The following is a 22,384-nucleotide window of genomic DNA, read 5'->3' as shown; positions in this document are numbered from 1 at the left end:
GACATCAACCATCAGTGATGTCATCAACCATCAGTGATGTCATCGTTGGTTTGTGAACGTTATGAATCCTCCAGTTCAGATTCTGTCCGTCACCATCTTTGCTAGTTCGGAGCGGTTTGGAGCAGGAAGTGACCATATTTGGACGAGCTGGGGGAGGAGCCAGAGGTGGATCTGACCGATCTGATAGGAAACCTGACGATACTACGTCCCGCCCACCGATAGCTGTAACCTGACTGCACCACAGGCCTGTCAATCAAACAGACACGCCCCCAAAAACAGGTCTTCTTGAATCTTCTTTTCTAATGAATGAGGGATTATTTTCAGATGGACCTCCAGAAAACTAAGAAGAAGGAGTGACTTTAGCTAACAACACCGAGATAACTGATGGACACATTTGATTCACTTTGGATTTGATGACAGAAGTTGAATGGGAGTCTATGGAGCCGGAGGCTTTTTGGAGCCGACCTCTAGTGGCACTCGCTGGTATTGCAGCTGAAGACACTTCTGGATCGGAACCATTTTTCAGACCTGAAGCTACGAGCATTTTTATATTTAGTCTGCGTTCATAACCAGGGATTCTGGAACAATATCGCACTTAATGCCTGGACGTGAGACAAATGTTATATTGATGATGCCCTCAGCTCCACGTTTCCACCAGATTTCTTGATCTCTTGTTTTGCATCACTGTGGTTTTGAGTGAACTGCTCACTGACTGTGGGCTGGGATGGTTCAGGTAGACAGCTGCTTCAGAAAGTATTCAGACGCCACAGCCGGCACTTTATTTTATTGTAAAGGTAATTTCAAAAAGATAAAATTGGTTTTTGTTTCCTCGTTAATCTACACTGAACAGATCCTGTCAGCTTCGTCAGATTGGATGAGAAGCATCTGTGAACTGCCGTCTTCAATCCAATTATGTTCTCGACACATCTCAAGGTTTATTAAAGAAAACAAGATGCCTCTGACCACAAAGTGGAGCCACAGCAAAGGCTCTGAATACTACTGTAAATGAGGAACTTTTGTTTTTGATTTCTTAATTGGTTTGCAAAAATTCTGTAGAACTGAGAGTAGACTGATGGGAAAAATAGAAGCTTCATTCATTTAAAATCTAAATATACAACACAACAAAACGTGCAGAGTGAAGAGGTCTGAATATGTTCTCAAATAGAAACGTGTCACTTCTGGCTGCATGTTTTGTAGCGCTGCCGAGTCTGATTCAAGGTAGGCTGCTTGTGAATCACAAATTTCTCTTTAAGCCTGATAAAATTCAACATTTCACATGTTTCACAGCTGAGATCAAAATCAACCTTCCCATCCCGTTGAGTGCGCTGCTTTCTAAAATCCTCTCCACTTCATTCACGGCCTTAAAGTCAACTTCTCCATCGCTAGACAGGAAACACGCTGAAACATTCATCATTCGATATCTGAGAGATGAACAACAGCTGACTGATGACGGGTAAAGTTTACAGTCCACCCTGATAAACACACAGACTCTTCCTGACCGATATCCAAACTATCACACTATCTAGTACACCAGGAACAGATCTAGTACGTCCCAGTACGTAGCATTTTAAATGTAGGACACCAAAGCACCAGGATGTTCTACTACATCTGCAGTCTGCAGGTCAGCATGATACTCTGGATGTTCTGACCCACAATCCTTTGCAGCGGAAGATATGTCACATTGACTGAGCCACACAGACAGATGGTGGTGCTCAGGCTCCGCCCACAGGAAGAAGAAAAAGAAGAAGAAGAAGAAGCAGAAGAAGATGAAGAAGCAGAAGAAGAAGAAGAAGAAGAAGCAGCAGCAGAAGAAGAAGCAGAAGAAGAAGAAAAAGAAGCAGGAGAAGCAGAAGAAGCAGAAGAAGAAGAAAAAGAAGCAGAAGAAGAAGCAGCAGAAGAAGCAGAAGAAGAAGAAGCAGCAGCAGCAGAAGAAGAAGAAGAAGAAGCAGCAGCAGCAGAAGAAGAAGAAGCAGAAGAAGAAGAAGAAGAAGAAGAAGAAGAAGACTCATGGCGATGATAAGCAGGAACGTCCCGGATGAAAAGGGTAAAGTTAATATCATAATGTTTATAAGGGTAATTGTCCAACTTTGTTGTATTTTGTAAATGTAAATTAAACTCAACAGATCTTCAAATACATCAAATCCTCTGTGGTGCAACATCAGTTAACGTTTAATTAGTGCTTGTACAAAAATAATTATCAGGGAAAAATATTGTGTGAAACAAAGTTGAATGAATGTGATTCATGGTTATGTTCAGTTTAATCTTCTTAATTTCTTAAATGTTCTTTAATCGTTCGTGTGTTTGTAGAATAGGATATTTTGTAAAATGCATTAAAAATGAGAGTCTGTGACTTTAATTTAATTGAGAGTACAAAGAAAGTATTTCTAATGTTGTCACTGACTTTGATTTTGTAAATGTGAAGACATTTTAAATGTGATGCCTATAAAAGACTTAAGAGAAGTTTGTGTGGACGTATCTGTGTTTCCTCAGCTTCCCGTTTTATTTTGTAAAACTCGTGTCTTCACGTCGTTTCAGGTCCTTCACTTCCTCCCCTTGAGAGTTTCCCCCCTTTATGATTATCTACTCTGCCCTGATTAATTTCACCTGTCCTCATTTGTCCTCCTCTCCCTACTCCATGTGTTCTCCTCACTCCTCCTCAGTTCATCTCTTGAGTAAGTTTCCACCGTTTTTCTCGCTGGTTCGTTCCCTCGTGTTCTTTTTGTTCCTTTCTGTATTTTGGACTTTGCCAGTTTTTGTGTCTTCGGCTCGATTTGGCTCCTCGTGTTCATGTTCGGCTGTTTTTGTAATCTCACGGCAGCTTCTTGTGAGTGGAGCCCTTTGTTCGCCTGTTTCTGTAACGGTAGGTTTGTTTGCTCGTGAACCACCTGCTCTTTGTGTTGCATATTTAGATCCTCTCTCTTGTAATTGAGAAGATTAATGGACCCAGCCACCAAATCACTGGCTCCTCACTGCTTTTAAATGAAGGATTTTGAAGGCTAAACTGTTCACCACCATCTGAAAGACAGAGTCTGAGTTTGGTGCACTAATAAGAGACATCTGTAGACCATAAAAATGAAATAAATTTGGTATCATCTTCAGATGATGTCATCGGTGTTGGCTGATGAACTCAGAAGAGCATCTGACTCCAACTAAAAGCATCAAAATGTAGATTCATGCCTCCGTTTACAGACATCTGTGGGAAGCAACGCTAAAACCCCGTCAGGCTTATAATGCCGACTTTTACTGTACATTTCTCTGGTAAATGTATGAAGCCAATTATCCAGGCTGTTGTAGCCTATTGTTAAACTGGCTGTTATTCCCTTTTAAAACATGTGGTAGATGAATCTGGGTTTTATGGTGTTGTGTCTGTAACTTTTGAGCAGAAAAAGTATGAATCAATATCTCCTGCTTGTTCACGTGTCTGACCTCTCGACGTCAACGGCAGCTCTTCTGCTTTTACTCTCTTCTCTGATGCATCTCGGACAGACTCTTCCCTCCCATCTGTGCTGATGATGTCCTGATTTCATTTAATGCCACCTGCTCTTCTATCTCAGACATCGTCACTAAACTCGAGTCATATAACCAACCAACCCGCTCAGTCTGAACTCATACTGTTGACTAAAAAGAAGGAAGTGCAACTCTGACATGATTCCAGGTTATTTTCAACATGCAAACAGTACGTCCTCTAATAAAGACGGATGATGTGAAACCTACAGATGAAGCTAATCTGAGACCCATTTTGATCTTGTCTGTTTTGAAATCTGAGGTTTTGGACAAAGTTGTCTTTCAGCAACGTCCCTCTTCTATGATAAATTACGGCATTGTCAAGGTTTTTCAATCAGGTTTGATCTGATCGATCCTTCTCTGTTTGGTGACTGCTGCTATTTAATCATCTGCACCGAGGATACCCCCGCCCCCGCCATGATAACTCAAAGTTACATCACCTGAGCTCCTTTCATGATCTTCTTTGCTTTAGTGTTGAGGTAGAAATCTCCCCACAAGGTTTTGAGCAGCACCGCGGTCTTAATGCCCATCCTCGGACTGTAGATGGAGGCGAACTGCTGAATGCTGAAAAACACCAAAATAAAAAACTCTTGGTCTTCCATTGACATTTTCTGCAGGTTCACTGACAACTGAAGCATCTCCATCAGCAGGGACTTTATTTCATGTTGTAAAAGCAACTGAATTATCTGTTAATTACATGAAATGTTAGGGTGAAGTGTTTTATTTTGAAAGTCCCTCATTACATAATTGGCCTTTTATGATGAAAACCAGCAGACTGTTTATTCTGATCACATCATATAAAGATGTGTTAAATCTGAGATAACAGCACCATCTGCTGGACAAAGTAAACATTTTCCATATGTAGGAAGCAGTAATATTAATTTAGAGTACCCTGGTCCAGGGCTGAACTAACCACGGAGAGGGCAAAAATAAACTGTGGGTCCCTGTTGACACTCGTAAGAGGTAAAAATGTGAACCCACCCCAGGAGGCTGAGTTCATTTATTCAATTCTAATTCTTCCATATTATTAGCATGAGATTAACTGAAATAATAAAGTCCTTAAAATCCAACCATCATCCATCAGTGATGTCATCAACCATCAGTGATGTCATTGGTGGTTTGTGAACGTTACGAATCCTCCAGTTCAGATTCTGTCCGTCACCATCTTTGCTAGTTCGGAGCGGTTTGGAGCAGGAAGTGACCATATTTGGACGAGCTGGGGGAGGAGCCAGCGGTGGATCTGACCGATCTGATAGGAAACCTGACGATACTACGTCCCGCCCACCGATAGCTGTAACCTGACTGCACCACAGGCCTGTCAATCAAACAGACACGCCCCCAAAAACAGGTGTTCTTGAATCTTCTTTTCTAATGAATGAGGGATTATTTTCAGATGGACCTCCAGAAAACTAATAAGAAGGAGTGACTTTAGCTAACAACACCGAGAGAACTGATGGACACATTTTATTCACTTTGGATTTGATGAGAGAAGTTGAATGGGAGTCTATGGAGCCGGAGGCTTTTTGGAGCCGACCTCTAGTGGCACTCGCTGGTATTGCAGCTGAAGACACTTCTGGATCAGAACCATTTTACAGACCTGAACCTATGAACTCTTATAAAAGAGTTCAGTTCAGTCTGTAGTTTGAACACAACTTCCTCTTCCTCTCATGTTGGACTGACAGCAGACTGGAAGTTACAGTGAATCACTATCACCTCCCGTGGTAAAAACGGGTATTGCGAGACCAGACAGGATGGGCTGGGGATAACTAGTTAGCATGCCAATTTTAGCTCATATCTCTGCAACACAATATGTGTTTAACAAAATGTGAACACTTATTCTTCACATTACAGTGAACCCTCGCTATAACACGGTTCACCTTTCACGGTCTCGCTGCTTCACGGATTTGCATCGTGCATTATGTTCTGCATTCTGATTGGCTGAACAGTCTCTCCGCTTCTTCTCTACCTGTTTGTCAATAACGTTGCGGTTTAATATGTACACGTACGTAAAACAGCTTGCCAAATTAAAAATAATCGATGGTGGCATGTCGGTTTATAAGAATCTTTTTGCCCAGAAGAAAAAAGAGCGACAACAACTACCGATAACTATGTTCTTCTCTCGAAAAACCACACCTGCACCGCCGGCTTTAGAAGAAAGAACCGCTGCAGAGCGGAGTCAGGATGCAGCGGCTCAGTCAGAAGAGCAGTGAAATACACGAGTCACTATTTGTCCTACTGTACTTTGTATTTGTTTTCATAATCATTTTTCATTTCCTCCCGTTCTAATCCAATGACTCGGGTCGCAGTGGGGCGGTGCCGATCTCAGCAATTTGAAGCCTTCAGTTCGTATTGATGATTCAAATTATTATTTTACAGTACAGTAGTTATTTGTAAAAAAAAAACATTTATACAGTACTTTTATTTGTTAAACAAATGCTTGGGCTTGTAAAAAGGTTTTGTTCTTTGGTTTCAATGTATTACGGAGTATTTCATTGTATAATAATTGTAAAAAAAATAAAGGTTACTACTTCACGGATTTCGCCTATCACGGTTTCTATTTGGAACGTAACCCCCGCGATAAACGAGGGTTCACTGTATATGGATAGTTTTAGTGCATTTCTGAATGTCTAACTCTAAAAATCTCACATTTTTCCCCTTTACGAAGGGACCAGCCTCACCTGAAGCCCCATCCATCGATGGCGCTGGCAAACACCACGTTTCCTTGGTCGGGAGAGAAGTAGAGGTGGGAGTCGTCCACCTCCTCCAGCCCGGCGCTCCAGTCGTAAACCTGACCTCCGATCGACGGCTCGCCATCTTTCTCCTCCTTCTCCTCCTCTTTCTCCGCTCGCTCCTCCAGCACTTTGGACGTAAACAACGACCCCGTCACAGCATTCACCTACAAGGAAGAAGTTACACTCCTCAATGAAACACTGACAAAACATTTTTTCTGTTAGTCAACCAAATGTACGTCAGCAGAATTCAAGGCTGTTGAACAATAAAGTACAACTGAACTCCATGTTTGGACTGAGAGAGTAAGATGTGTTGTCAGATGAGCGCTGCAGCCTTCACCTGTTCCAGGATCTTCTTCAGGTGAGCGTACGCTTCCTGAGAGGAGAGCTTCAGCTCCACGATGAGTCGGTCGATCTTATTGATGACCAGAACCGGTCTGATGTTCTCCAGCCACGCCTGGCGGAGCACGGCCTGCGTCTACACACAGGAAACAGTGTTGTTGGTTTTTTTACTTTTGTTTTTGCACTGGTGGGTAGATTTCAGTTTAAGTTATCATGGACCAAATATGCTGCCCTTCCAATATCTTTGAGTTGTAACTCAACCTTTACAATGTTTTTGACCAGTGAAGCCACGCGGAGTACTTCCTGCTGTGTGGCCACACTTTAAACATCCAACAGTCATGATCCAGGTGAGGCTGTGGTATTAAAGCTGAAAGCATCACACCCCCCACCCCCCAGCACAAAGTCTGCCCCCTCTGGACCCCATTGAACAAAGCTAACTGCCTCTGGACATTGTTCAGTTTCTCATTCAATCTCATGTTTTTGCAGGATGTCATGGACATGCAACCAGGACTGTTTTCAGCTGTAGTTCCTCCACGACTCCAGTTCAGTCCATGTAAACAACCTTAAATTAAATCTGAGTTCACTTCAACATCATGGTCATCGTTTCATTTGAAATATACAATAAAATTCAATGTGCTGAGTAATGCATGTGGCTTTATAGTACAACCTTGTTTCCAAAAAAGTTGGGATGCTGTATAAAATGTATATAAAAGCAGAATGTGATGATTTGTAAATCACAAACTCATATTTAATTGAAAATAGACCAAAGGTGACATGTCAAATTGTATTGTTTAATGAAAAATATCTGCTCATTGTGAATCTGATGCAGCAACACATCTCTATAAGTTGTTCCAGGATGATGTTCACCACTGAGCTGCATCAACTCTTCTTTTAACAACACTCTGGAAACCTTGGGGAACTGAGGAGACCAGTTTCTGGAGTTTTGAAAGTGAAATATGGTCCCATTCTTGCCTGATAGAGGATTCCAGCTGCTCAACAGTTCAGGGTTCTCCTTTGTTGTATTGTTCATGTCCTGATGCTCCAGATGTTTTCAATGATTGACAGGTCTGGATTGCAGGAGGCCAGTTTATCAGCGGACTCTTCTACTAGAGAACCATGCTGTTGGAATACGTGCAGAATGTGGTTGGACGTTGTTCTGCTGAAATAAACAAGACCTTCCCTGAAAGAGACGTTGTCTGGATGGCAGCATATGTTGCTCCAAAACCTGAATATATCATTCAGCATTAATGCTTCCTTCCAGATGTTCAAGCTACCCATGCCATGTGCACTAATGCATCCCTGTACCATCACAGATGCTGGCTTTAGAACTGAGCTGATAACAAGCTGGATGGTCCCTCTCCTCTTTAACCTGGAGGATGCAGCGTCCATGATTTCCAAACAGAATATCAGATTGTGATCCATCAGACCTCAGGACAGTTGTCCACTTCACCTCAGTCCATCTTCAATGATCTCGGTCCAGCTGTCCAACCAGGTGTTCTTTTTTTTTTTTTTAAACATTACACACCTTTTCCAGTCTTTTGTTCACCTTGTCCCAACTTTTTTGAGATGTGTTGCTGCCATCAAATTCAAAATAAGCACATATTTAATATTTTTCTCCATTTCAACATCTGATATGTTATCTTTGGTCTATTTGCAATTAATTGTGGGTTTATGTGATTTGCAAATTTTACACAGCATCACAACTCTTTTTAGGAAAACGGGGTTGTAAAATAAATGTTTTTTTTAGCGTACTAGCAGCTTACACAATGACACAGTGAGTAAACGATGATATTTACTTGCGGACAAACTCCCTCCACCGCGTCAACAACAACAATGGCTCCATCACAAAGCCTGACGGCGGTGGAGACTTCGGAGGAGAAGTCGACGTGACCCGGAGAGTCGATCAAATTCAGCAAGTACTCCTGATCTCCTAAAGGGAGGCGCAAACACACACACACACACACACACACACACACACACACACACACACACACACACACACACACACACACACACACTTTCTTCAAAACACAATTTCTCTGTTTATAATTGACAACAATGTCAAACTCCAGTTCAGGAGCACTGCAGCTCACATCAGCCTTTTTTCTTTTTGTTTGTTTTGTTTTTAAAGAAGAACATAAATTTAAATATAAAAAAATATATATTTCCAACAATAATTGGTAGCATTCAACAACAGCCATCTCTCAGATTCGGGACATGAGGAAGAAACCGAGTGCTGCATAAGGCTGAAGTCTCAATGAAGCAACTGAATGTACTTTGTTTGGTTTGGTTTTATGCAATATTTTTCTTCTTCCTGTCGCTCGCTGCACAAACGAAAATGATTCAACATCACGTCCAGACATTCAACAGAAAACACATTCATAAAACTGTTGATATTAAAAAGCACGATAATACCAGTTACAATTTTCAGACAATATATAAATGTATATCGTGATAAATGCAATTTGAATGGCGTCACACTGTTACACAGCAGAACTGTATGACGTATGTTTGCAGTTTAGCGAGCAACAAGCTGAGCACCGCTGCAGGTTTTCAGATGAGTGTGAGTTTAATAGACGGACGCGCTGTTTCTCCTCCGTTCATATGAAGGCAAACGTCGACCCCAAATTTCAGAAAATCAGACCAGAACATCTGAATCTGTTAACATTGGTGAGGAAGTAGTTAGAAGCTCTGCAGCTGATCCTGGTGGTCGTCATGACAACAGCAGCAGCTCTGCAGCGCTGCACCTCCACATCCTCTGAAACTCACTGAGTTTCTGTTGTTTACAAACTAAAGAACTGAGAGATCATTTATGTTTTTATTTAATATTTGAAGGCATAATGTTACGTTTACATAAATCAATATTCAACAGTGGCTCTACCGTGTCCGTAGTGCAGAGAGATGGCACTGGACTTCATGGTGATGCCTCGGATCTGTTCATCCTCCCTGCTGTCCAGATACCTCAGCTGAGATATGAACACCACAAACAAGAACAAATGATGAACAAAACTACTTCAACTGAGAATCCTGCATGTAAAAAACACGGTGAAAAAGGTCTCTGCAGATAAATGAAGTCGCTCACCTTCCCAGCCAGTCGACTCGAGATGATGCCGTTACTTGCGACCAAGCAGTCGGCCAGAGTGGTTTTACCTGAACAGACACAGACGGGAACAACTTACAAACAAACACTGTAGTGAAAAAAAATGGACTCCAAAACTCCCTTATTGCATTACAATAAATTCTAATAAATTTCAAATGTGAAGATGAGCTGCTTTTCTCTGTTAAACTTCATAATCAAACGTCTCAGTTGCAGATACTGAATCAGTTGAACAGTCTAAATGAATGAAACATATACAAACTTTAACTATTATATCCAATTTAGGAACACATACTAAAGTCTGTGTAATGGATCAGGGGTTTTCACCTGCAAACAAACAAACCAGGAGATGTCGACTCACTATCTTCTTAAATAAAACACTTTGCTCCACCAAACATCACCGAACAGCTGACTCGTGTGATTACAGAGTACCAAAACTTATGGTAAACAACAATATGTGAAGATCATTATGCTGGTTATATTCAATGTGTTCCCATCCACCCTGCATCATGCTGTGTAGGTGAAGCTACTTTAAGGTCACTGATATAAAGTTGTCGTTATCACCGGTGTTTACATCTGTACCGTGGACAACTGGTTTATTCAATTAAATTGGGTGTTTTTTGAGACATGACGTGTGCCGAATTAAAAAGTGTAAAACAAGGATTGGAGATGTTGACTTATTTATGTTCTCGGTGCTCTGAAGTTCTGCCGAAGAGCGAGTCCACTCCGTCTTCCCTGGACTTCGGCGTGCCGCTGATCTCCTCACCGTGGTCAACGTGCGCCAGGATGCACAGGTTCCTGATGTTAGCGGGGTTCTTCTGCAGCAGGACGACCTTCTCCAGGCTGGTGCGTCTCATGGCGGACACCTGGGACGGACACCCTGAATACCGCAATACAGTGGGGACAACGGACGGCCCCGGTGAGGGGACAACAGCCCCGGTGAGGGGACAACGGACAGCCCCGGTGAAGGGACAGTCCTCAGCTCCCAGGCCTGTTAGCCGGCTGTAGCTGGACCGTGGATCGCTCCGGAGTTTCTAAACACGGACCTCGTTGATGAGACAGTGGAGTCCCACAGTGAAGGCGGAGAGCCGCGGACCGGGAACCGGGAACCGGGACCGGTGATAGTTGCTAACACGGAGGTTAGCTTAATCCAAACTGTTCAGAGGACGTAGAAGAAGACCGGACTTCCGGCTCCAAAGTCTCCACGTGGAACAAATATCGCGGACTGCGGTGTCGTGATGACTGAAACCCAACAGAACCGTCAGAAGCACATGTTCCGGAGACATGTGGACTTTCTCAACTCGCGTTGTTTTCCCGGAAGTTGATGGTGGATACGGCGAGATAACCACGCCCACACGCTTTCATTGGTGCTGCGTTCAGGGTACGTGCTAAAAATAAGACTTTTCCGCGCTTCATATTTTAGCTGCGTGGAAGCCGTGCTACGATTTCAAAGATGTTGCTGCCTTTATATCACGTGGTTGTGTTGTCTCGGCACAATTTGAGTACAACAACACAGTATGAAAAAGAAAAGGTAGTTCTCATGTATAATCTGCACAATAGGCAGAGATAATTTAGTAAACCACGACACCTCAATCACCATCCAAGACCAGGTTTAAAACTTCTGATGACGGGACAAATCAACTGCAGCTCCTAGTATTAGTTCACTGTGTGAAACTGACACCATTTAAATGTTGAAATAAAACAAGACTTTATTATTCCCGCAGTGGAGAAATTTAGTTGTCACAGCAGTTTAGGAATATAAGTATGGAAAAGATAAATACACACTGAGACACAATTACAAATACGCATGCAATAATTACATTTTTTAAGAAAACGGTAAAAAAAAAAAGCAGTTTATAAACACACACACACACACACACACACACACACACACACACACACACACACACACACACACACACACACACACACACACACGTTATATTAGCTACACAAAATAAATGAATACACCTTTTTATGTACAGAGAAATGTAAAGAAAAAACAATAACATCCATAAATAGTTTGTTGTTTTTTTTACTCCAAAAAGCCTACAGTCATGGGCAGGTGATGGACCGCTGGTCGTCATGGGCACCAACAGCTCCTTCGTCAAAGCCGCTGCCTTCACCCTGCTGATGCAGCACACTACAGCAGAAGATGACACCGCCCGCCTCTGCACCAACACGTATACCCTTATTTTAAAATGTATTTTAGATTCACCTTAATGTGCTTTGATTGTTTTATTCCATGAAGATTATATTCCACATCTCAGTCCTCGTTACACACAATATTCGTGATCATTATGAGCAGCCCAAGCTTTCGGCTGCTTTCCTAAATCACTACAAATTAAATAAACTGTATCCTGTAGTGTTTTCTATGTGTTCAGTTGTTGTGACTGACAAGACCGGAAGAATATATGAAAAGTTAAGAATATATGGATGAGTATTTTTACTAATTGTGTGACAGTTTGTTCTTGAGTTTGACACAGTTTTAGTTGAATATTTTCACTGTAAACTGAATGAGCTGTGGGCTCACCTTCTCATGTCTCACAGTGTTTTGCATATTATCCATCTTAAATGGGGCATGTGTAGTCGGGAGGTTAAGACCAAAGGTTTGATTTGTTGGACTGGGAATGAAAAACAGCTGAAGTGCCCTTAAGTAAGGCACTTAATCCAAAAACATGAACAGGCAAATAAAATGCTTCTTCATCAAATCTTTATTTTTCAAATAAATACAAATAAAAACGAGGTCCACCTTTATGAAGTGATCAAACTGTCTTTATTCCTTTGCATTGTTATCTGAAGCATGTTAATGATCTGGTGTTCCTCCAGTCAGGCCGGACGTCCACCAGCAGTGTGACGCCGCCACGTCTGACGGATTGCATAGTCGTCAGTAGCCGAGGAGAAACACTGAAGAATGTCACTGAGTGGTCTTTCATAAAACATCGGAGACTGCGATTAAACTCATGCAAATAAAACCAGAAGAGCGGCAGCGAACACACCACCCCGTCAACACATACAGTACAAGTGTTTTATATGCTAAGATCTTAAAGAGGAGTTAAAAAGACACCGTAACCATGAGTACGTACGAAAATAAAAGTCTCACACAATTTACATACACTCAATATACGATATTGCACTTCGAACACGGTATATACAAGACATTTTATAACGCAGCACATCGGTATGGCAACCAACACAGAGGTAACATGAAAAGACCCCTCAGTCAAAGTCAGTGTTGTGCTGGTGCCTCTCGACCGCTCTACACGCATCATGTTGAAATTATTTTACAAAACTGTCACGGCTGACAATCAGAGTGCTGTTAATGAACACATGAATTCATGCCTTCACATCTGAAGCTCCACCAGCAGCGTCTCTTTTCTCACCAGCGACGTGTGACTGTGATCAGTGCCTTCACACAAGTGAATGGTCTTCAGTTCTGCTGTATGTAGAAACATGGACTAACCAAGCTTTTATAAATCAGAGAGACTTCTGCTGCTTGATTCGGTGTACAAACGGGTTTCAACCAACCCAGTATGACAGCAAAGCGTGAAATAGACAAAACCCGTCCACTAAAGCAAAGCGTGCAACAGACATGCCCCGTCCAATACCGTGAAGTGTGAAATAGACACGCCCTGTCCACTAAAGCAAAGCGTGAAATAGACACGCGTTTGGGTGTAAAAGTTACACATTTTGTAAGTGTGAAACTTATACACAATTAATGTCACATGACAAAGGATCATGTGACCAAAGTCCCACGACAGAGAAATTGCGACCAAGTACAATGGACATTTTTCAGCAGTATTAATCACAGACTAGCGTGCGGGACGATGACGTTTGAATCCAGGATGTGACTACGCTGTTGTTGAGTTGTTTTTTACTTCCTAACCCCAACTGTGTTTTCGCCACGAGTTTCATTTTCCTGTGAATCACATGGCTCAAAACATGCAGCAGGTTTCATTTTCAGCCAGTACAGGAAAATGTGTAACTTTCACGCCTAGAGAAGCCAAAGCGTGCTTATTTCACGTTTTGCCTCTCGGGGACAGGCGTGTCTATTTCACGTTTTGCTGTGATACCGAGTTGTTTCACCAGGAATTGTGTTCCTACTGGAGGATATTTGTGCCAGTGTTCAGTGTCAGTACGAGAAGCATCCTGGTTTTCATGTAGTGAAGTTGGGTGTTGGTGACTCACTATCCTTCAGCTGTGTTTACATGGAGACGCTGATGTGAGCAGTACTTCAGCACGGCAGCAGCTCCAGTTTTCTGTCTGCATCAGTTGAAGGTCACAGATGTTTTGGAAAAGCTCAGAGACTTCAACACAATCATTGTAGTTGAAATGCAGAAAAACAGACCCATCAAAATGTTTCTATGCGTATAGAGTTGTGCACCTATCAGCTGATTATCTGTTCCGTCAGATGTGTGAGACGACTGAAAAGTGCGTCTGAACGCTTCCCCTCGGCCATCAGATCTCTAACCTGAATCATCTTCCTCTTCAATCATCTTTGCATCTTTATATTTTGGACATTTTTGGGATTTTAATTCCTCCACAACTCAGACTGTCTCGACGTGGATTCCCAACGAACACCTACCACTTATTCCTTGAATGACCCACGGTTCAGATAATTATATCATCCCTCTGTTTTCTCTCGACTCCTTTGCCACATCGTGGTTCGGGGCTGCGACTGGCTGAATTAATGACTCTAACCTCAGTCCAAATGTAACCGCGATCTTCTAGTTGCCTAATATTTAACCATACAATTATTTTCCATTGCTAATATCGCTCCTGAACATAGCCATCACATAAATGCCACACTGATAAATTAGAAATATTTCATTTAAAAATATTGGCCATGAACATAAAAACTGAAAATCGGTACTGAACGGGCAAACATTCAATAAGGCTGATTTTACAAATAGAGAGTTTTTGAAAGTGAGTTTTGATGTGAATATTTTGTCTCACTATCTTTAAATTGGATCATTTTCCTGCCAAAGAAGAAAACAGGATGTCAGTGTGTCTACCAAACTTTAAAACATCCAAACAGGATCATGGAACCAACAGTAAAGAAATCCTTTGCAGCTCTTGAAAGCCATGTGACATCGTGAGTACCATCCCAGCTGAACCCCTCCAACCTGGGACGTCCCAGTACGATGAGGCTGTGTCTACTAACACCACTGAAGTGGATGTGACATCGTTGCACTTTGTTGATTTAAATTTGTTTGAGTTCAATAAGATGAGGTTGACTGACTCATTGTTATCATCGTTAACATGTCTGTTTGTACTGGACCTTTTCACTGCTGATGAGGATGATGAAGACACTTGTTGTATTTCTTATCCATGAATCCCACGACTGTTCGGTTTGGTTCGACAGTTTTGTGGCTAAGTAACTGAATTTGGGGAAATTAAAAAACAGCCTGAGCTTCCGGGGTTAACAGGCAGTTCATCACAAATTGAGTCATATTCGTTTGTAGTTTTTGCCATAATTGAGTGATAATAACAACTAATAATAACTTATTTGGGTCGTCACTCAATCTCAGTTTTACAAACATAACTTTTTCTTGTCTACAATCTGCCTTGTGTTTCCTGACTCTACAGAGGAGGTTGTCGTATTGTTGCTGAGTTCCCACAAATCTTCACAATCATGAAGGAGAGGAGAAATTATGGTCTTAACTCAGAAAAAATAGACCCAAATAGTAATAAACGGGACAATCCTTTTCTAGATTTTATCGTCATCTTATAAAAAAAAAAAACTTGTGATCAATTCTAAAAATAAATAAATAAGTTTGAAGAAAGAAAAAAATATGACAGCGAGTTTTTAAGTCTGTGATGTGAGGAATTCTTGAATCAGCAATTTATGTCATTTTTGGCTGAAAACTGATGAAATGAATATTGGCAAAGCAACACATCAGCGTGAGTGCAGTCTAGAAGAAAGCAGTGGAGCCCGTTGGACAGTCCACAGTCTGACGGTAATCCTGTTTGATCAGGAAACCTTTAATCAGAGTCACTAGAAACAAAAAAGCTCGATTTGATCCACATAGTGAACACATATCAGGAGTTTGGGTCCAAATCAGAAAATAAAGCCCGTTCTGTCTTTCATCCTTTTTTTTTATTATTTTTTTTTTTTTAGGCTTTGTTCAGTTTCCTTTGAAGAAGTGAAGCTGGTCCAGTTTAAATATGTGCAGTCCTCACTGATGATGTCTCTGCTCAGTCACTCGCCTCATGTTTATCCATCCGTTGAACGACTGCGTGGTCATAACGGCTCACTGCCACTAGGGGGAGTCAGCGTCCTGTGAGCAGGACTCGCAGCATCTCTGCTTGTACATCTCCACGTAGCACAGCTTCAGTCGTCTCACCACACTGCAGTACTGGGTGGAGTCCTTACATTCACCTGCACGGGAGCAAAACACGTAAACAAACAAACAAACAAACATATCTGGGTTTTTAACAAACAATCAGAGGCAGCAGCAGATTGTCAGAGCTGAGAGGGATATTCAGGTGTTTACAGATCTCCACGAATGTCATCGTCTATCTCAGGTTTCTCTGCATTCAGGAGCTTTTACACAAGTACTCTACTTTACTGTATAATTCATGTTGCAGGGAACAAGCTGGCAAAACAAAGGTTTTATTTACCCCAAAAAACAGGAAACAATTTACAAAAATGAAAAAAGAAGTCAGCTAAACAGAACTGAACTCAGACTACATCAACACAACAAGCTGAACATATGCAACTGACTGAAAAACATATGTACTGGCTCATCAGACCATTTAGAAACTAAAGGGGGAACACACACACACACACACACACACACACACACACACACACACACACACACACACACACACACACACACACACACACACACACACACACACACACACACACACACACACCACCAACTGAACTACAACTAACTGACATCAAATTATACCAAACACGACCGAAATAAACCAACACAGAATCAAAACTAAGAAATAGATCTCCCTACAAATAGAACATAATGTACTTTAAAAACTGCTAAATAAATTGTGTCATGTGATGTATTTAAATGTTCAATGCAGAAATAAATAAGACTAAAGCAAATGAACTGTAAATGTAAAGTCAATGAAAGGTGTGACTTTTTACATTAGATTTATTTGAAAGCTGCAGTTACTCGTCAGCTCGATATTCTATATTTACAAAACAAATCAATCACTTCATGAAATACATGGATACAAGGAGCAGTAGAGAGTTGCTTTATTTGACATTAGTACTCCTTCCAGTAATGAGAGCAGCGTGGTGCACAGCGACACCTTCCTGCCACTGCTCACACTTCAGTCTTTTCCCATCCCGCTGCCCTTCCCCTCGTTCAGGACCTGCCTCTACTGGGGAGAGCCTTAAAACCTTAAAGTAAGGAAATGGGACATCACTCGTTGCATCAATATTAAAGTTTGTAAGTCTTGATTATTCACTTTATGGAAACATACAGTATGATGTCAAAATAGTGTATCTCAGAGAATCAGCTATTAATGCTCACAAACAGTACTTGTTGTATTCATCGGGAATTTTTCACGTTAAGTTGCATTGCAGTAAGTTAGTAAGCAAATATCTAATTGACCTTATTAATGTAATTTAATATGCATAACATCTAAACCTGCATTTTTATGGATATTAGAGGCCGTTTTAGCTGGAGGGCTTCAGATAATGGGCGAAAGAAAGGAGGTCAGTTGGAAGAAAAACATTTTTAAGGGTTTTAATCACTGTATAATGTAGTTGGTAAGATAAATATGAATTTTTTTGCAGTTTAAATGAAGAATATGATTCCAATAATAAATGTGTCTTTACTTTTTTACAGTATTTTTTTCTGTTTGAATGGAAATTCCTGCAATAAAGTAAAGTAAAGTGAAGTGAAGTAAAGTGAAGTGAAGTGAAGTGAAATAAAATAAAATTCCTCTAACAGTAAATATTTTCCTCCTGCCCCTCCGACTGTTTGAGCGAAGGTTCATTATGATGTCGACGTTCATGAAGGACTTACTCCCACATGTGGTGGTGCTGCAGCGCTGCCAGGCGGCGGGCCGTTGGAGCCAGGAGCAGTGCTGGTCAGCTAGAGTCCTGCCGCTCCGGCGGTGAACACAGTCCACCCTGCGGGACTGGAAGCCACTCCCACAAACCACCGTGCACGCCCGCCACGCACCGGGCCGCCACTGGACGTCACACAGGTCCGAGGAGCAGTTGCGCACAGACGCGGGCCTGAAAGACAGCAGTTTGTTTTTGGAGCTGAAGAAGTTTTGCGTCACACTTTGAAGAGGAAAGTGGGAAGAGTTCAACAGAGAGAGTAAAACCTGGACATCCCTCAGAGGCGGAGCCGTTGTCCAGATAACTCCGTTAACCGGCCCGGGTTCACAGAGCAAGACTCAAAGGTCGGTTCCGCTGAGTATACGCGAGCCTGCATCTCAGTTCAGAGGCTCACATAAAAGAGTGTCATCAACCTGCTGCCAGTCAATCACTGGGCAGCTGAACAAAGACCATCAGTTTCTCAACATGGTGATGTAAGAAATGACTACAAGACAATAATATATGTAAAACTACGGCACTGTAAGAAGGTGGATCCATAAGTTCCAAGACTGTTGCACGTGAACGCAGCCCGGAGAAGCTGCAGCCTTCTTCAATAAGTACTCCAGGTTTTGTTGCCCTGAGTTCCACCTGCGTTTGTGAGCGGCGGTCCGGCTGTGTTGGAGAACGCCTATCAGTGTGTTTGACAAATTATTTTTGAGCAGAAAGAAGCAGCGGGGAGCGATGTTTGTGTGCCTTATTAATGCGCCGTGAGCGGCGTGTTGTCATGTTGGAGGAGCCTGTTGCCACGGCGACACAGTTCAGGTGGTCCACAGTGAATGTTCCCCTCAGAAGGTCCCGGTGGAACTCGGTGTGGACAGTCTGACTCCGGGGGGCGAATTCACGGCGACACAAAGGAAACCCAGCTGGTGTCTCCTGACCTGGTGATCCTTCACAGAAACCTGTCACTCAGGAACTGAAGATGATTAAACGATGTAATCTGGAACACTTCCTCGTCAGAGCTTTCCCGTCCTCCTGCTGTGCACGTCGCGGTGCTGCGTATCGTTCACGCACAACAACGAGCAGTCACGTAACTTATCGATCCTCCTGAGGATCCTCGTTCTGTGATAAAATGTTCATGTTTAGCTTCAGTTAGCTTCAGTAGACAAATAAGAGGAACGTAAATCGTGTCGGAGGAATTGAAACAATGCAAAGAGGGTATTTTTGTACAGAAACTGACAGTTAGAGCAGTGAACACCTGTTTCTATGTTCATATGGACAAAACAGTGTTTTAAGATTTGGAAATAACGTGAATGAATCCCTGGTTTGGTGAACGTTAGCGGTGTTGTAGGTGCATTTCTGACCTCTTCATTAGACTTTAGATTATTAGACGCATCAGATTTTAATGACGTGTCCATTGCTGGTGCACAATTCAAAAGTGTACATATTATTTTACAGAATATGATGGTTTTTCTACCATTTCTTCTCTATTCCAGCTGTGTGATCGTTTACTTTTAAAATAACAATAATATATTAGAGCATAAAAGCATAAAACTTGTTTATTGACACGGTTTATAATTGTATTGCAGCTCTTTGTGGTAAACTGGAGGAAACAGAAGAGCAGCCGCTCTGATGCATGTGAACAGTACTACAGGTGAGAGCGTGTTACCTGTAGGTCACGTCACAGTCCGTGTAGGAGGAGCCGTTGGCGTGTTGGCAGGTGACGGATCTCTTCTGCAGCGTGGTGGTGGAGCCCGAACACCTGCCTGAACACTGACACATGGAAACACACCGAGAAAGTCAAATGGATTCCCACAGAGCTGATTAAATGTGTGGTTCGATCCCCACGCCGGCCAGGTGAGCCCGTGCAGGGTCGGTTCTGAACCTCAGCGTGCTGTTAACTTCCAGTTTAGCTTTAAAATGATCTGAATGGGGGAAAAAAATAATCCTCTAAACTTTACAAATGTTCTCAGACAGAATGGATCGAATTATCGAGTCTAACTAAACAAGTCAGAAACACTCGGTCCACAAAGTCCTTCCTCATTTTGGAACGACACGTTGGAGCTTCCTCACAAACATCAAGCTTGCAGCTCATCTTCCACAGGTACGCCTCCTCATACACACATCTCACATGTACTTAAATGTTTTCATCAGCTGAGGAACTTTAAACAATGAGGTCTTCTCTGATGAGAAGTTCATCCGTGTCTTTTATTTCAGGTTGGAGTCATGAAATGATTCAAATTCAGCTGCTCTGCTTTAAACCAACAGAAGCAGACCAGAGGACATCGGTCCAGTTCCATCATCTCTTCACAGCACGTTTGTAGATTTTACTGATGACAGAGAACGTCGTGGCTCAGAGTTGATGTCCTGAACGCAGCTTCAGGTCTTCAGTCCCAGATCAGGACTTCAGGTGACCCGGCTTTTTACATTCAGGGTGTCTCTTACAGGATCAGTGACATCCTTTAAATCACTTCTCTAAACTTCTCTTTTTAAATAAGTGTTTTATTAAAGTACACCTTTTGTATTTTCTTTGGCCTCCATCACATCTGACCTGTTTTATTGTTACCGTTGTTCTATATTTATCATTGGGGATTTTATCCTATTTGATTCAGGTTATTTCTGCATGATTTCTGCCTGTAAAGATTTAATCCTGGTAACACTTGGTGACTTTGTTTTAAAAAGTGCTGTATAAATAACGTTTACTATTATTATTTACCGTGATAAAGAAATGAGTCCACCTGCAGAGACATTCAAAGGTATTTAACTCTCTTGCCTTTAAAATGCATTTTGCTTTATTTTAATTTTGAACTCTATTTTGTCTTTAGTTTTATGCATTTTATTTCTTTTCGATATTTTTTATGGATGAGATTTTCCTGCTGTGAAGCACTTTGAGCTTCCATTTCTTCTACGAAAGGTGCTACACAAATAAAGTTTGTTCATATCATCATTATAGCAGCGGAGTACCGAGGTTTAATAACACGTTGTGCAGTGTTCGGTGGCTGTTGGACGTACCTTCCCCCACGCACTGGCCACCCAGAGGGGACAGTTGTTGGCGGTGCACTGCTCCGTGTCCACCGGCCGGCTCGTCCTCTTGCAGGCGGCGGCCGTCAGAGTCCTCACGGCACCTCTGGCATCCAGCTGCTGACAAGAGGCCCGCCGCTGCTTCCAGCCGGGGCCGCACGACGCCGAGCACTTCGACCACTCTGACACCGACCACCTGAAGTGGTGACGAGAAAAAAGGGTTTTTATATTAAAAGTGGCTCCGCTTGTTACAAAGGTTGAAAAGAAATACGAGCTTGTTTCCGGCGTTTTTCTAACTTTGTGTGAACATGAATGTGTCAGTCTCACCGTCTCACTATAGGACGACACAAGATTACTGATTTATTTGGAACTAAAAGTGGCTGTTGACTTTAACAGATTAAATCCATATTAACATTTATATTTGATTCTGCATTAAATATCCTGTGCTCTTGTTCAACGAGTCCAATATTCACTCTTTTTAAGCTCCTGAGAAGAAATCTGCCTCTTTGGCTCTTTCTCTTCATGCTCAAAATAGATTCCTGTTGCTGCTCATGATGAGAAACAAACAGTAAAGTTTCTGCTCGTAAAACCAAAACAAATGAGCTAAAAGACACTGAGAGTCTGATCATCCATCGTGTGTTTGACTGTTCAGTATCAAGCTTTTGGTAATGGTGTAAGAATCTAAAGAATTTAATTTGATGTTTCCAATAAAACATAAAACACTTCAGAGTGTAAAACTGTGATTAAACAACAAGTTACCAATTAAATAAAACATGTCATCTACATGTGTTCATGTTGTAGGAGCAATTCACTCTCAAAATATCAAACTTTTTGTCAGTATGATCTCCGTTTCCATGGCAACACATGGGGTATGACTAAGAACTGGACAACAAGCAGTGCTGTCAGTAGACTCTTAGGTAGAAATTCAGTTCTAATGTTATTTTCCCACTGAGGAGGTGGAGTGATATTTCTAGTGATGAGCACGGTGTGATGTCATGATGATTTGTTCCAGATGTTCAGTTGACCAATCAGATCTCTGGGGGTGGAGCTACTGGTTGTATAATTTGTGTTCATTGTGTGTGTGACTGTTTTCTTGACCTGGACAGTAAAAGGTCAACAGTGAAAACTATCACACTACGCTTGCAAATAACCTAAAAACAGACTTCACAGTTTCCAGAGAAAACTGAGGAGACTTTAAGATTTTCCTGCAGGAGTGAACTGCTTTTCTTTTGAATATTTCACCATATTTTGTAATTCAAATGTCTCAGTTCTTTTAAACCTGCAACAGTAACTGCAGGCTTGATTTGAGCAATCAGTGGGTCACAATGAGTGAAGCTGAGTCATTGTGTGGGTGCAAGAGGGGGGAGGCGGAGGGGGGGGTGGTGGTGGTGGTGTGGGGGGGGGGGTGAATGATGCTCGGGATGATGGGTAAGATCCTCTTCTGTTGTGATCTGACTGCTCTTCATGAATTCATGAGCAGCGACCCTGGATGAGTGCACGGCGGTCTGTGATCTGCTTTCATTTTAGTTTTTACTGAGTACAGCTTATTGTTTTTATTGTTTGAATGAACTCCAGCAGCTTGACAAGGTGCAAAAGGAGGAGCTGGACCAATGCTGTTAACCACCGACATTGGTCTCTGATTGGTCGGCCCTTCAGAGTGGCTGTCTA

At 42.0% G+C, this 22,384-nt stretch overlaps 2 protein-coding genes across 5 annotated transcripts in view; both read right to left on the bottom strand.

The window, feature by feature from the left end:
- efl1 (elongation factor like GTPase 1) overlaps positions 1–10,972 on the bottom strand; it is an 86,091-nt gene extending 75,119 nt beyond the window's left edge. For both annotated transcript variants that reach the window (XM_069711468.1, XM_069711469.1), the window contains exons 1-7: positions 10,439–10,972; positions 9,658–9,725; positions 9,457–9,541; positions 8,372–8,505; positions 6,574–6,711; positions 6,183–6,400; positions 3,945–4,068 (exon numbers count right to left, since the gene is read on the bottom strand). In XM_069711468.1, the coding sequence (XP_069567569.1) occupies positions 3,945–4,068; positions 6,183–6,400; positions 6,574–6,711; positions 8,372–8,505; positions 9,457–9,541; positions 9,658–9,725; positions 10,439–10,529 (858 nt within the window). In that variant the 5' untranslated portion in view covers positions 10,530–10,972. The remainder of the gene's footprint in view (positions 1–3,944; positions 4,069–6,182; positions 6,401–6,573; positions 6,712–8,371; positions 8,506–9,456; positions 9,542–9,657; positions 9,726–10,438) is intronic.
- Positions 10,973–12,368: 1,396 nt separating this feature from the next.
- adamtsl3 (ADAMTS-like 3) overlaps positions 12,369–22,384 on the bottom strand; it is a 183,190-nt gene continuing 173,174 nt past the window's right edge. The window contains exons 29-32 of one of the 3 annotated variants that reach the window (XM_069711465.1): positions 20,708–20,912; positions 19,365–19,468; positions 17,679–17,893; positions 12,369–16,054 (exon numbers count right to left, since the gene is read on the bottom strand). In XM_069711465.1, coding sequence (XP_069567566.1) covers positions 15,936–16,054; positions 17,679–17,893; positions 19,365–19,468; positions 20,708–20,912 — 643 coding nt within the window. In that variant the 3' untranslated portion in view covers positions 12,369–15,935. Of the gene's footprint in view, positions 16,055–16,272; positions 17,048–17,678; positions 17,894–19,364; positions 19,469–20,707; positions 20,913–22,384 lie in introns of those variants that run through there. The other 2 variants (XM_069711466.1, XM_069711467.1) reach the window with 2 other exon arrangements.

This window comes from Brachyistius frenatus, unplaced genomic scaffold (genome assembly GCF_029030835.1).
Source record: "Brachyistius frenatus isolate BFR_SWC_R1_liver_20210118 unplaced genomic scaffold, ASM2903083v1 Contig_100, whole genome shotgun sequence".
Classification (NCBI taxonomy): domain Eukaryota; kingdom Metazoa; phylum Chordata; class Actinopteri; family Embiotocidae; genus Brachyistius; species Brachyistius frenatus.
Note: the sequence above shows the minus strand (reverse complement) of the source record. Positions and strands in the feature narration are given on the sequence as shown.